Source organism: Armigeres subalbatus, chromosome 3, assembly GCF_024139115.2.
Source record: "Armigeres subalbatus isolate Guangzhou_Male chromosome 3, GZ_Asu_2, whole genome shotgun sequence".
In the NCBI taxonomy this organism is placed as follows: Eukaryota; Metazoa; Arthropoda; class Insecta; order Diptera; family Culicidae; genus Armigeres; species Armigeres subalbatus.
Window position 1 is genome coordinate 138,391,278 of NC_085141.1, and position 16,089 is coordinate 138,407,366.

Sequence of the window (16,089 nt, forward strand, 5' to 3'; positions counted from 1 at the left end):
ACCGGCAGTTCAGCTATCATATAAATTAATCGCCCAGTGGTTTGTGATTATTTTAATAATTGAAGTTGAGTTTCTAAGCTTTAACGAGGACAGGTTTTAACTACGGATCTCCAACTAGCCTTGCGAGTAAAAGCGTAGGATTGCCAATCCGGAGATGGCGAGTTTGAATCTCGGGCGGGAAACATTCTCGACGCTCTGTGCATGGAGTTTTCGTTGTACTTGTCACACAAGATACATATTCTTGCAATGGCGGGCATAGACAAAGTTTTAATTGATAATTGATGAAATGCTAATAGAATACAAAATTGAAAAGTTGGCCAAGTTCCAGTTTGAATGTAGAGCGATAGAAAAACAAAAAGATTAACTACGTAACGCTTCTAACGGGTAGCCGCTAAATATCGGGAATAACTTTAATACTTTTCTATCAAAAAATTAATGCTTTCAGATAAATATTACCTCACTAGCTTTATGTACCCGGCCTTGCTCGGAATTGCCAGTTTGGTTCGCAGCTTTTTTTTTCACAATCGGAAGATGATAAAACCAATTGATCAACAGGGTAATTGTGTTTACTTATTGATACTTAATCATTTGATTAAATTTAGAAACATTAACTGATTTTGAAGAAAGGATCGTAGGTTTGAATAGACATATTTCGAGCAAACGTCTATTTCTAAAGAAGGAAAAACCTCAACCGATGCATTACTCCGGGCAAACGCATATATTTAAAGAAGGGATCACCCCCACCATTGCCTTATTCCGTGCAAATCCCTACATTTAAAGAAGCAGTCACATCCACCATCCCGAAGGAAACACATTAATCATTGATTTTCACTGGGAAAACCATGATTCCGATGAAGGGTAACAATTATCATTGCTTTTTACCCAAATGCATGCTTTCTATGAAATATTTTACTGATTCATCATTTATTTAGTTAACATCTAAACACTGAATCAACAATTTGACGCCACAATGCACGGTTCGAGGCCGCATCTCTCCATCCTCGGATACGCCCCACGCTCGCCAAGTCGTTTTGCACCTGGTCTGCCCATCTCGATCGCTGCGCTCCACGCCGTCTCGTACCTGCCGGATCGGAAGCGAACACCATCTTTGCAGGGTTGCTGTCCGGCATTCTTGCAACATGTCCTGCCCATCGTACCCTTCCGGCTTTAGCTACCTTCTGGATACTGGGTTCGCCGTAGAGTTGGGCGAGCTCATGGTTCATTCTTCGCCGCCACACCGTCTTCTTGCACACCGCCAAAGATGGTCCTAAGCACCCGTCTCTCGAATACTCCGAGTGCTTGCAAGTCCTCCTCGAGCATTGTCCATGTTTCATGTCCGTAGAGGACAACCGGTCTAAGCGTCTTGTACATGACACATTTGGTGCGGTGGCGAATCTTTTTCGACCGCAGGAGCCCGTAGTAGGCCCGACTTCCACAGATGATGCGCCTTCGTATTTCACGACTAACGTTGTTGTCAGCCGTTAGCAAGGATCCGAGGTAGACGAATTCCTCGACCACCTCGAAGGTATCCCCGTCTATCGTAACACTGCTTCCCAGGCGGGCCCTGTCGCGCTCGGTTCCGCCCACAAGCATGTACTTTGTCTTTGACGCATTCACCACCAGTCCAACTTTTGTTGCTTCACGTTTCAGGCGGGTGTACAGTTCTGCCACCTTTGCAAATGTTCGGCCGACAATGTCCATGTCATCCGCGAAGCAAATAAATTGACTGGATCTGTTGAAAATCGTACCCCGGCTGTTACACCTGGCTCTCCGCATGACACCTTCTAGCGCAATGTTGAACAACAGGCACGAAAGTCCATCACCTTGTCTTAGTCTCCGGCGCGATTCGAACGAACTGGAGTGTTCGCCCGAAATCTTCACACAGTTTTGCACACCATCCACCGTTGCTCTGATCAGTCTGGTAAGCTTCCCAGGAAGCTGTTCTCGTCCATAATTTTCCATAGCTCTACGCGGTCTATACTGTCGTATGCCGCCTTGAAATCAACGAACAGATGGTGCGTTGGGACATGGTATTCACGGCATTTTTGAAGAATTTGCCGTACAGTAAAGATCTGGTCTGTTGTCGAGCGGCCGTCAACGAAGCCGGCTTGATAACTTCCCACGACCTCATTCACTAATGGTGACAGACGACGGAAGATGATCTGGGATATCACTTTGTAGGCGGCATGAAGGATGGTAATCGCTCGAAAGTTCTCACATTCCAGCTTGTCGCCTTTCTTGTAAATGGGACATATAACCCATTCCTTCCACTCCTCCGGTAGCTGTTCGGTTTCCCAGATTCTGACTATCAGTTTGTGCAGGCAAGTGGCCAGCTTTTCCGGGGCCATCTTGATGAGCTCAGCTCCGATACCATCCTTACCAGCTGCTTTATTGGTCTTTAGCTGTTGAATGGCATCCTTAACTTCCCTGAAAGTGGGGGCTGGTTGGCTTCCATCGTCCGCTGAACCGACGTAGTCATCTCCTCCGCTGCCTTGACTTTCACTACCTGTACTCTCAGCGCTGTCGACGTCTCACTACTGTTAGACGTCTCACTACTCACTTCTCATTTCTCACTGCTCATTGTAAAAGCACTACTCACTTTTTACACTAAGAATTGACAAGTAAGAAGCGAGTAGTGAGACGTCACTCCCCATTTCTCACTTGACGCTGTGAAAAGTGAGTCGTGCGAAGTGGGTAGTGAGACTTCTCAAGTCATTTGGCCGAATAGGACTTTTGGCCGAACAGATAATTTGGCTGAATGATCATTTGACCGAACATGTCGATTGCACGAGCAGGTCATTTGGCCGAATAGGTCATTGGACCGAATAGGTCATTTCTCACTTCTCATTATAAAAAGTGAGAAGCGCGAAGTGAGTAGTGAGACGTCTCACTACCCACTTCACACTACTCACTTTACACAGTGAGAAGTGAGTAGTGCAAAGTGAGACGTCTCACTACTCTTACCGTATGGTAACATTGTTTATTATTATGATGTGGGACGGTAGGGTAATTAAAATTGTGTAAGATAGATAACGATCAGTTTAAATACGGTGGGCGGCTGGAGGCTGCTTCGAACGCATATATTAGCGTTGGCCCTGGTGTACATGCTCCTGATCTGAAAAGGCGTATGCGCGTATACGGATAGGTGCGAAATGGAAAATTGTGTGCAAAAAGAGTTCGGTTGGTTGGGATTATGGCGAACAACGCGAGACTCGAGTCAGGCGTCTATTGTGGATGTACGCGTCTATTGTGGTCAACTGTGCAGCTAGAAGTGAAAACCCGCCATATTTTCGTCCGGAGCATCAGTACCACGTGAAACCCGGTCAGGGTGGCCTTCGTCGGTGAACATGGCCAACTCTCAACTACTACGCCTAGGTTTTTTCGGTCGACTCATTCGGACCCCATAGTTGCCGACCCGGTTGATGGTGCTGTAATTGGGAAATCCAGACGTCATCGGCCTCAAACCGCGATCTTCTAATCTGGAGCGTTCCATTCCATACCGTATTTGTCGTTGAACACGCCAAGCTATCAACGGCTACCGCTTTTCTTCGGACGGGTAGTCTTCCAACATAGCGGTAATCTGCCACGTTTTTGTCCCGGCGTCCGTCCGTACCACCAAGAATTCGTTTGGTTGACTTCGCTACCGATTTTGTATTATGTCAAATAGGTACTTAAATATTGAACGCTCAAGAACTTTTTTAGAATGTCCACCGGCGATATGTACCTATTATTTAAATGCATTTAAAAGAATTGTTATACCTAGCTCAGGTTTATATTACTTACGTTACGAAGAATTTCATCAGTCAAGTCAAATGCAAAGCTGTTAAACTACAGTTGCTTTTAATAACATTTTGAGATGCAATATCAGGAAATGGACATCGAAGCCATCGCTTTGCCAACACCGAAAGAATTCATTTCACTTCATGGGTGGATGCTTTCTCAGCTCAATTTGAGTAAGATCGTTTCACCCCATTTATCTGCCGAACAGAACTGTAAGTCTGTTCTGAAGTACATCGACAACTTCCCTTGGGCTGCAGATGCAAAAGAAAGTGTTGAAGAATATATTGAAATGCCAGTAACAACATGCCTTTCGCCAACGAATTCCTCGTCGTCATCGTCAGATCTCCAACCAGCAGCGAGCGAAGCGGATGCTCAAGTGCTGAAAACGCCGTCCGGATTCGACAAACGGCGACTGAAGCTATATAAAAACAGCGAGTTTGCTTGCGAACCATGCGGTAGGAACTTCGGAACCAAGAGCAGCTACACTCAGCATTGCAAGGCGTATCACTCGGGGCCTATGGAGCATCGCTGCGGCCAATGCGGGAAGCGATTCAACACGGAGGCGAAAATGAAGATGCACGAGAGACTTCACACCATGAAGGATAAGCCGTTCAAGTGTCAGCAGTGTTCGAGCCAATTTATCTACAGTCATGATTTGAAGAGACACGAAATGAAGCGTCACGGCCAAGGAAATGGGTTTGTTTGCAAGATATGCGGACTGAAGTGCTCCAGACCGGACATATTGGCTCTGCATGAAATTAGACACACGAGGAAGACTGGAAAGTAGATTTTTTTAGTAGTGATTTTGACGGAAATAAAATTATTTGTTAAACATATTGGCTGATGTTTTCGTTTTGTCTTGACTTGACTTATCACATGTATAGCCAGTATTGAAAAGCATCCTGGAAATGTCGAATTCCGAGCATTTTGCATTATCTGCATTAATTTTTGTATCTGCATTAATATTTGCAGCATATCATAAATATGGCACGAATATTAAAAAGGCCAGGCCCACCGTGCAGGCTTGAATTTTGGAGATCATCACTCCGGCAAGCAAATTATCAGGCGCTAGTATCGGCAGTGAATGAGTTCGATACAGCAGCGCTGAGGGCCGATTACCCAAAAGGGCAAGAACCTCACCGGGAGACGGCGGGCCAGGCTGACTCAAGAGACAGACACGGGCGTGGACCTTGTCGCTGTCGAAGGGACAGACGCTACTCCTACGAAGAAGGATGAAGTACCGTAGTAGGTCAGAAGGAGAAGGAAAAGAAACAGCTGAAGTGAATAGAGGCAAGGTAAATGGAGCAGAAAGCCTCCATATCGTAAAAAGACGTCGAAGAGGGAAGCTGTACTAGTCAAGGCTAACGACGCTACGACGTATGCAGTGCTTCTCAAAAAAATTTAGAGAAAGTCCTGAGTTGTGGGACTTTGGCGAAAACAATAACGGGCTTGGTGGTCATATGGCTACCACTTCTGCCTCATACGCAGGAGGTCGTGGGTTAAATCCCAGGCCCGTTCCATTTTTCCTACTTTGTATCTTTTCATATATTTCTTATGTTCTAGCAATCCCTTGAACTGGAAATGGGTTTACATACCGTTTCCATCTTCTATTCCTATACCTACAACTTGATTAGTTCTAGCAGGTAACTATTAGAATTCGAAATGAGCGAAAAAGTTCGTTTCGGCATCCAATTATAATACTACACCACCCTTTAATAACTAGCACATTGGCAACCCGTTAACCAAGACGAACCTCTGCCATAAAACCTTAACCCCAAGATTCCAATAAAAGGAACTCGCAGGAACTCGTGGCGAGTGCAGAGGTGTTCTCGGCTTGCAGTAGGCGAGTGACTGCATCATCAATTTCTTCCCATCTCCGACGACCGTGAGAACGTGGCCAGCGCCGTTATCGACTATCCAAAATACTAGAGCACTCGGACTGTGCACATTGAGGTTGGAGAGCAAATCCCATGCTTCCATCCATTGGTTCCCTGTGCAATTGCGGTTGTTCTGGTCGATCACGGAGTAGCAACTACGAAATGCACGGTCCATCATGCTCATGCTCAGTTGTGGGACTTGGGCGAAAACGTGATAAGGAGCAGTCGCACACAAACCGGAGAGATGCTCTTCGAGTTAAAGAAGGACCCCTGCGGTTCATAGCTCGATTATGCAGGAGCGCATTGCGAAATCGTTGGGCTCAGAGACGGAAGTCAAAGTCTTAACTCCAGAGATCGTGATTTTGTGCAGAGACCTACGAGATCACGTCGGAGGAGGAGCTGCGGGGTGCATTACAGGCGCAGTCCCTAGCATGCACAATTCAGATCGTTTTGGTTATAGCAACTCATATATGATCGAATTTGGTCATTTATGAGTTATAATAAGACTTATACGACACGTGTTGATGTTGATCCGGATTAGGAAGGCGTACCGCTGCTCATAAGGCACTGGGAGTAGGCAAACTGACAGTTGGATGGTCGAAATGCCCATTGAAAGCCGCCCAAGAAATGAGCAAATCTGTGGAGAGATGCTTCAAGTGTTTGGGCTTTGTGCACCGGGCAGGATCTTGTAAAGGCCCAGACAGATCGAACATGTGCTGGAAATGTGGGGAAACTTGTCATATGTCATATAGACTGCACGCACCGAAGTGTATGATTTGCACTACAGAGGACGGCAATGACCATAGATAGAACGGGTAAATTCCATATTCAAGAAGTGGTGGAGAGATCATGCGAACGGCTTCGTGTTTGCCAAAATCAACGGCGTCTTCATATGCAGCTGCTATGCACCTCCAAGGTGGAACGTGGAGCAGTTCAGCCAGATATCAGTTAATCGATAAGCTGATCGAATGAAGACCGGAGGTGACTTCAATGTCTGGGCCGTGAAATGGGGCAATCGAGTGATCAACACAAGAGGATATATTCTGCAGGAAGCTCTGGCGAAGCTAGATGTAAGATTGTGCAATGAAGGCTCGGTGAGCACATTTCGGAGGGATGAGAGGGAGTCTATCATCGACACCACGTCCTGCAGTCCTTCATTGACGACAAGCATGGACTGGAGGCTAAGCAAGGAGTGCACCCACAGCGACCATCAGGCGATTCGCTCCCGTATTGGTGCAACACGAAGAAGGATAACCAGTGAACGAAGGTAGAAAACGAAAGCCTTCAATTAAGACCGAGAATATTGATGCGGCCGAGCTAACAAGAAGCATGGTAATGGCTTGCGACGCTACAATGCCACGAAAACAGGAATCAGCGTCCAGCTTACTGGTGGAACATCAGGCTAAGTACGATATGCGCTGCTTGCCTCAAAGCTCGGAAAAGGGCATGGAGAGCAAGGATGGAACCAGAGAGAGAGAGAGAGGAACGCAAGGATGCGTTCTGGGAAACTAGTACCGAATTGTCAGACTGCTGCAAGGAACTGTGCCAAGAAGAAGTCGCCAATCCCTGGGGGAACGCGTATCGGGTCATGATGGCGAAAGGCCCGTCGACGCCAGCTGAAATGTTCCCGGACAAGTTGTAAGCAATTGTGGAGGGTCTCTTCCCGAAACATGATCCGACAATGTGGCCGCCAACACCGTACGGCGAAGAAGGAGAAGCAAATCCCGTAGATCGACAAGTGTCCAATAGCGAGCTTGCAGAGCTTGCAGAAACGAAGAAACGCCTGAAAGCGAAGAAAGCCCCCGGTCCGGATGGAGTACGCTGCAGAAGTGCCTATACGAAGGCAATTTGATAGAAATGTGAAGATTAAGAAATTGGTGTTGCAGCAAAAGGCAAAAGGCCTATATGCCTGTTAGACACGCTCGGGAAGCTCCTGAAGAGGATCATCCTCAATAGGCTGACAAAATTTACAGAGGGATAACACGGATTGTCGAATATGCATTTTGGATTCAGTAAAGCAGTATCGACGGTGGATGCAATTCGAACAGTGCTTGAAAATGCTGAGAAGGCGTCCAAGTAGAAAAGACGAGGAGATCGGTACTGCGCAGTGGTCACGCTAGACGTGAAGAACGCGTTCAACAGCACCAGCTTTAAAGCCATCGCGGCAGCGTTGCACATAATGCGGGTCCCCAACTATCTGTTCAATATCCTGAAAAGTTATTTTCAGGATAGAGTTCTAATGTACAACATGAACGAAGGACATAAATCGATGCGCGTTACAGCGGGTGTTCTCCAGGGCTCCATACTCGGTCCAACTCTTTGGTACGGGATGTATGACGGGGTGTTCCCTTTACCGCTATTTAGTAAAGTTTTACGGACGACATGTCACTAGCGGTGATGGGCGAGACACTTGAATAAATGGAGATGTTGGTGACGGAGATGATAAGCATGATCGAGCGCTGGATGATCGGAGTTAAGCTGAAGATAGCTCACCACAAAACGGAGGTGCTATTAGTCAGTAACTGCAAGGCAATCCAGCGGATTGAAATCGTCGTCGGAGGACATGCGATTGCTTCGAAGCGATCACTGAAACACCTGGAAGTGATGATCGACAACCAGCCAAATATCAACAGCCACGTTGACTACGCCTGTGAAAAGTCGACGAGGGCAATGAACGCACTAGCGAGGATCATGCCAAACGTTGGGGGTCCAAAGAAGCAGGCACAAGGCATTTGCTAGTTAGTGTCTCGTCATCGATACTGCGGTATGGAGTTCCTGCCTGGAGCAATGCACTGCAAACCAAGTGGAACCGGGAAAAGCTGAACAGAGTGTTCCTGCTGGAGGCAGTATGCGTTATTGCCGGGAGGGTACCCATTTGCATCACCCTGGCGGAAGACATCGAGTGTTACCAGCGAAAAGACACCATGAGAAAGGTGGCGAAAATTCGTTCGATGGCGATATGGCGCAGGAGTGGAACAGTACGGAGAAAAGAAGGTGGACCCACCGGCTCATTCCAAACCTGTCGACGTGAATGAACAGAAAGCATGGCGAAATAAACTTTTACCTGACGCAATTCCTGTCGTACCATGAATGCTTCTGGAAGTATTTACATCGGTTCGGACACACCAATTCCCCGTTATGTCCAGAATGTGAGAATGTTGAAGAGATGCCGGAGGAGTGGTGTTTGATTGTCCGCGGTTTGCGGAAATTCGCCTGTCCCAAGGGCGGATAATATCGCAAAGCGAATGTGTCGCGAGAATGACACGTGGAATGCGGTAAGCAGAGTCGTTGCGCAAATACTGTCGGATCTGCAGCGTACCCGAAGACGAAGTGTCCCCTGCGATAGTCGGGGCACCATCCTTCACCGGAACTGGTGATCCAACCTCGACCCCGGGGGATAATCAGGAGGATTCGAGTCAGCAAGTTTTGCCACCGAGGGATCGAGAAAACGTTGCAATGGATTAGCCAGCCAGTCGGCGGACTAGCATCAGCGTCGCCGTCAGTGTTCGATCCATTCTGCCCCTAGTTGGTATACATTTGTATATTAATTGGAAACTTGACGAACAACCTTACTACTAGCGAAGAAATTAGCATGATTTCGTTAATTTGAAAAATGTATTAACAATTTTACAATTTAGTCATTTGTTTTGACATTGCAATTTTGTTGTTTGCTTGTAGAAGCCCTTGAACACTCGGCTATAACAATCAATCACGGAGTAGCAATTACGAATTGTACGACCATTTTGCTCATGCTCAATCTGGCATAAAATGCTGCCAACTATTTTTGGGTATCAATTTTGTGTAGTATAGACTTTAATCAGATTGATATGTATGTCGATGTTTCATCAGTCTGCTTACTTACTGGATAATACGGTTTGATTCATACAAATAAAACTCTGATTAATCCACCTAGCGGTGTTGGTGCCTTCCTCGTTCAAAAAACATACTAAAAAATATGAGTGAGTGTTTTTAAGCGTGTTTTGCGCATAGAAAACAGTATTTTGGCCATAACATCTGATCCCATAGTCCAATCTTCAATAGCAAACAATGGGAGTTCGCAGTTGAATGGAACTAGTTGCGAGTAATTCGGCTATTGCTAAGTTCCAAAAAGTGTGTCTACAAAATTTTGTGCACATACACACATACACACAAACAGGCACCATCTCAATTCGTCGAGCTGAGTCGATTGGTCTCCGAGCCTCCTATCGAAAGTTTGGTTTTGGAGTTATCTTATCGTATACTTAGTATACTAGAAAGGCAAAATTACAGCAAGAGTGAAATGTAAAATCAAGAAATAAACCAATAATATATATTTCATCAAAAAATTATATTTTCATTTTCCAGTCTTCCTTGTATGCCTGATCTCATGCAGCGCCAAAAAATCCGGCCTGGAAAATTTCTGACCACAGATGCTACAAACATACTCTTTTCCTTGACCGTGGCGTTTCGATTCGTGTCTTTTCAAATCATTGCTATAGAAAAATTGGCTCGGGCATTCCTTGCATTTGTAAGGCTTTTCCTTCATGGTGTGCAGTTTCTCGTGCGTATTTAGCTTAGCTTCCGTGTGGAATCGTTTTCCGCATTGACCACACCGGTATTCCAGAGGTCCCGAATGGTATGCGGTGCGGTGCTGAGTGTAGCTGCTCTTGGTTCCGAAGTGTCTGCCGCACGGTTCGCAGGAAAACTGGCTGTCCTTATACAGCTTGAATCGACGCTTGTCGAATCCGGCTGGAGTTTTCACCACGTGAGTGGTATCGCTCTCTACTGCTGCTGGTTGGAGATCTGACGATGACGACGAAGAATCCGTTGGGGAAAGGCAAGCCATTACTGGCATTTCCATATACTCATTTTCGTCTGTTGATTCTGCAGCCCAAGGAAAATGTTCGATGTAATTCAAAACATGTTTGCAATTCTGTTCGGCAGAGAAATCCGGTGAAACGATATTTTTTAGACTCAGTTGGGAAAGCATCCAACCGTGAAGTGTTACAAACTCTTTTGGTGATGGACAAGTGGCGAATTGGACATCTTGTTGTGTATCGTGTTCTTCCATATCCATGTTGTTGGTTTTCCGACTGAAACTATCAAACTTACTTGACTGACAAATTGGCTACAATTATGAAATTTCGAGCATTTGTATATTTTATATACATGCCTTCAAATTATGCTGGGTATAAACCAATTAATTTAGAATACCTTCTTGCTTATCAATGGGTATAAACAAGGGTATAAATGTTCGGTGCGATCGATAGATAGGTATATAACAAAAAAACACCGCAATGGTTGATGATTTGATTATGTTCAGGTAAACAGGGTAAACTGATCACTTTTGCTACACTACCAATAATTTTACTATAAACTATGGACAATCAATGTACGATTCTTTTTTACCCGGAGGATGCGTTCCGTGTAAAAAAAGTTTTCAGTTCAAAATTCGAAAACCCGCGTAAAAAAAGTTTTACGATTTCTTGACGAAACATGTAAAATGGAGCAACAAACATTTTTGCATGGAATTTTTTTTACAAGGCCGTGTAAAAAAATCCGTGTGAAAACAGAATCGGGTGTAATCCGAAAGATACTTTCTCCCCTAAACCGTTACGTAATAAGTGAATGCTCCCCTTTGGGTGCTATAATAGAAAACTAGCAACGGAATAGTCCTTGCATGGCTACATTTTGCTCAATAAGCCTGAACAAGAGCACCTGCGGGCCTTCTACAATGCGTTCCTCGAACGCCTACGACAAGTGGGCTCAAGGACGGAAAAGATTAACTTGACCAGTAAACTTTCAAAGTAGAATTGAAATAAACAATATTTTTGTTTTAATCAATCAATCTGTTTTGCCTTTCTCGTACAACTAAGTTGTACCGAAAGGCTATCATTTCACTCCAAATTCGAACTTTTGATAGAAGTCCCGGAGACCCATAGTGTTATATACCATTCGACTCAGCTCGATGAGCTGAACAAATGTCTGTCTGTCCGTGTGTGCGTGTGTGTGTGTATGTGTGTGCGTGTGTGTGTGCACAAAATGCCATAAAAAACATTAGCCAAATTTTCACATAGAAACTCTTAACCGATTTTCTTGCAACAAGTTGCATCCGAAAGAGACTAAAACGCTGTTGATCACTATTGAATTTCATAATAATTGCAAATTGCAAAAAATAGATAATATTAAAATAGTGATGAGACATAGTCACATAGAACAATAATGTGTTATGAAAAATGCCTTGCATCTATGAATATTTTATCCGTGGCTTCCCATTAAGAATTTCATCGCACTATAAAGATGCTCGTGTTGCACGCATTTAGGCGTAAGTATGCTCTTCGTTTAGTTTCATAGTACTATGAAATTGTCCGAAAGTCAAAATTCGAACATAGGAAATACGAGAAACTTTTGACAGCGCCATCTGTCGTCTAGTAGTGTAAATTTTCTATCATAACATTAGACGGTGTAACTGTTTTGCCTTTCTTGTACATCATCGAGGTGTAAGCGTAAATGCTACATTTATTAACTTTTTGCGCGAGAAAGGCGCCATCACCGTTAGGTGGAATCATCTGGGTTTTTTTTCTAATGTAGCACTTCAATTGCCGGAACCATTATGTTGGACATAATGGGCGTTAGTCAAAATTTAAATTCCCCATTCTTTAGTTCATCTGAGTTTTTTTTTTGACGTAGGACTACGTCTGTCTTTTCTATATTGGGGTACACACCAAATTCTAAGAATATGTTTCAGCAAAATATTCAACTGAAAAGCAATCAGCAATTTTGAACTGTCCTGATAACAAGCAATTTATTTCGGTTTGTTGAAATTCAGCAAACTCTACTAGATTGCTGCAGATTCAGTATATTGTACCGCTGTCACTGTCACTGCGTGTCTTGGTAAAAATATTATGTTAGAGTTGTCGTTCGTTCTGAAAATTTAAAAAATCTTAAAACTATACTAGAAGTGAAATGCTTGATCGTTCGGAAAGTTCGAGAGGTCTAGCGGAATTTGTAGTTCGACCGTTACAACGTTAAATTTAAAAAACGAACAATTCAGTGTAACTTTCAACTCCCAGGACCGATTTCAACTCAGTTTTGTACACATATTCACTATTAAGTGATGATCATACGGAAGGGTAATTTGGGAAAACGGGGAGGGGTCTGGTGGGAGGGGTATTCTTCAGAAAACGGTCAATTTGGTGTAACTTCTGACCCCCTGGATCGATTTCAACCAAAATTTCTACACATATTCAATATAAGGAGCCGATCATATGGGAGGCTAATTTAGAAAATAGGGGAGGGGTCTGGAGGGAGGAATATTGTTCAAAAACGGGAAATTCAGTGTAACTTCTGAACCCCTGAACCGATTACAATCAAATTTGGTACACACATTCTCTATCCTAAGAAGAACATAACAAAGGGGGTGACAAGGTCATTGTAAAAAGGGGGACGGGATGGGGGAGAGGAACTAATTAAAGTGCGAAAAAATCAGAATAACTGTTAACCCCCAGGTCAGATTTCAACCAAGTTTGGAACACACATTCTCTATCCCCAGAGGAGGATAACAAAGGGGTTGAGAGAGTCATTAGGAAAAGGGGAAGAATTTACGGGGTGTTGGGTGTATTGTTTAATTAACTATCTTTTGTAGCTTTTGAGCCCCTCAATCGATTTGCATCAAATGTGGAACGCATATTCCCTAACATAAGGTTATATAATAGATGGGAGGGTCAAAGAAGGAAGGAAGGAAGGACATGTGAATGAAACGAACGTTTTACGTTCCTTTCAATGGCTTGGGTCCGTTTGAACCAAATTTGGGACACATACTCTCAATCCTAAGGAGACGTTTATAGAGGAGTTGGAGGGTCATTGAAGAAAGCGGTAAAACTTCTGAACCCCTTTACGGATATCCTTAAAAATTGGGACATATATCCTTTATACTTTATAAATGGAGTTGAACGGAAAACTGGTGGTGTAAAGGAGTAAGGTGCGCGAGGTTAAGCATCAGTAGTTCAAGCGTGAAAAACGTAAGAATTAATGTACGATAGGCATATCTAACGTTGGGCATACGTCAAATTCCTCATTCTTTAGTTAGGTTATTTATAAAATTATCGAAAACCAATCGTTTGAGTTAAAAAAATCACAAAAAAATTAACATTTTCCCGAAAATAACATATCTCCAAAAATAACATTTTCCGCAAGTATCATATCCTTGAAAACATTTCTTCGGAAATGACCTTTCGCCGGAAAATGAAAATTCCTCGAATATACCATTCCTACAAAAAATTCCGCAAATATGATATTTCCCCGAAAATGTCATTTTCTCGACTGATGACTGATGACTTAGTAAACATCTGTCAGATATGACAGCAATTCAGTTTGCTGAAAGTTTCAGTAGTTTTATTTTACTGAAATGGTTGCTGAGTTTCAGCTCGGCAAAATTCAGCAAAATTTTGCTGATTTTCGGCGGAAAAAAAAATTGGTGTGTACATTTTATGATTGCGAAAATCTGGGACCGTTGCGACTTTAAACTTTAATATCTCAGCCGTTTCTCTATGGATTTAAACAAATTTTGGACCATTCGATCGAGGATGAGTCAGTCAGCTTTTTAGTATTTATATGAAAATACTGATTTTGCGCAAGTATGAGATTAGATTAGATTAGAAAATACTGATTTTCAAATATTTTTCATCGATAATTGATTAAAAGTTTAGAAATAGATAAACCAACCAATCACGTACACGCATCACTAGCACAGACATCAATAATCAATCACTTGCGGGTTCGGATCTAATCCCCAGTTTGAACAAGATTTCACGCAGAGCGGACGCATCAAAGTGATCGCAGCGGAGCGGACACAGCATCACGGAGGCGCTGCTAACATTTTCAACGGAAATCCAGCGCATAGGTGGTGATCCTCGGTGTGTTACTGCAGATCATTCAACCTAAACGAACCAGCATTTTATATGAAGAAAGGGTTGACTATAAAAAAAAACCCAAAGGTGCAGCCTCATAGGATTGCACCTTAAATTGACGTAGGACTTCGTAGCTATACGAAAAGGATGGTATTTGTAATCATAGTGTGTGTCTCTTTCTCTTTCGAAGTGCAAAACTTAATCGTTTGGCGACAACAAAAAGTTGCCCTTTAGATTTTTTTTGCTGTTAGGGTTTGAAAAGTCACATTATTGAAAATATATCGGTTCTTTGCTGTACCATTATTTTACACAAAATTTATCATTTGGTAACGATAGAAAGATGCTCTTCGGTAGCAGAATCTCAAGCGCGTGTCGGAAGAAGATGTTGCAATAAATTTGTTAAAATGAATAACTAACTGCATCCAGACGTTTGTCGGGACCTTGCGTCCGCCACGCGATGCTTTTTCGCTAAGCCTCCACCATTTGGATTAAATTTTCAGCATTGCTACGCCTTCGTGCTGCTGTATCCGCTCCGCTGTATCAAATTTTGTCGAACCGCTCTTTGCGGAATCCCGATCAAAACGGCACGCGCGTGCAGGAAAGCAGTTTTCTTGTATTCAATAAATTAAGCCCGTAAATTTGAATGGATGGAATCACTAACAGAAACCAAGCTTCCACGCCAAACGCCGATGCCACCGAAACAGTCCATTTTCGCAATTAAACCTTTCTTTTCAGAAAATGCTGGTCCTGAGAAGAATCAATTTTCTTTCCCTAATGCGCCTTTCCAACAACTAACTGACACCACAATTTGTAATAAGGTTTTAGCATCGCCACTGGCGGCCCGGGATCGCAACAGTGCTTTTTTATAGTCAAACCTTTCTTCATATAAAATGCTGGTTCGTTTAGGTTGAATGATCTGCAGTAACACACCGGGGACCACCATCAATGCGCTGGATTTCCGTTGAAAATGTTACCAGCGCCTCCTTGATGCTGTGTCCGCTCCTCTGCGATCGCTTTGATGCGTCTGCTCTGCGTGAAATCTTGTTCAAACTGAGGATTAGATACAATGTCGGTGGGCTTTGATCCCACGACCCCGCTAGACAGGTGCTTTCCCTACTAAGCGACGAAGGACCTTCATCGTCCTTTGTAGCTTAGCGGGTACTAATGAAACCAAATTCCCAGCACCGGGCACCAGCCGAACTCTCGCAATACATTTTCAGAACAAACTCTCTCATATGTATTTTTGTACACATGCCAACCAAGTAGGATGAGTATTTAGTATTGTCCGGCTCCTACACACTTGATTCATCAGCAACGGCGCTCAATGAAGTAGGGTTGTGTGAGGTTGTGCCAGTTGGTCGTTAGATCCCGACCCGACCACACAAGCGAAGGGGCGGTAACCCTCCAATACCTTTTCCGAACTAAAATCTATCACATGTTGTACATATGCATAATCGAGTTTCAGACATAGTAATTAATGTCCACTCCGGGTGGTTTGACACCCTGCATATAGGCAATTAACTTTGGATGTACTGAGGATTATA

General features: G+C 43.7%; 2 protein-coding genes across 2 annotated transcripts; one reads left to right on the plus strand and one right to left on the minus strand.

The window, feature by feature from the left end:
- The first annotated feature begins 3,871 nt into the window (after positions 1 to 3,871).
- LOC134222012 (oocyte zinc finger protein XlCOF14-like) lies at positions 3,872 to 4,567 on the plus strand. Its single transcript, XM_062701168.1, has one exon. It carries the CDS (start codon positions 3,872 to 3,874, stop codon positions 4,565 to 4,567), a length of 696 nt encoding a protein of 231 aa, XP_062557152.1.
- Positions 4,568 to 9,990: 5,423 nt separating this feature from the next.
- LOC134222013 (zinc finger protein 41 homolog) lies at positions 9,991 to 10,713 on the minus strand. The gene has a single exon (XM_062701169.1). The coding sequence runs from the start codon at positions 10,711 to 10,713 to the stop codon at positions 9,991 to 9,993; it is 723 nt and encodes a 240-aa protein (XP_062557153.1).
- Between the last annotated feature and the right edge of the window lie 5,376 nt (positions 10,714 to 16,089).

Bases quoted from the DNA above. Each gene is read 5' to 3' on its own strand.
- LOC134222013 (XM_062701169.1), bottom strand. From the start codon at position 10,713: ATGGATATGGAAGAACACGATACACAACAAGATGTCCAATTCGCCACT.
- LOC134222012 (XM_062701168.1), top strand. From the start codon at position 3,872: ATGGACATCGAAGCCATCGCTTTGCCAACACCGAAAGAATTCATTTCA.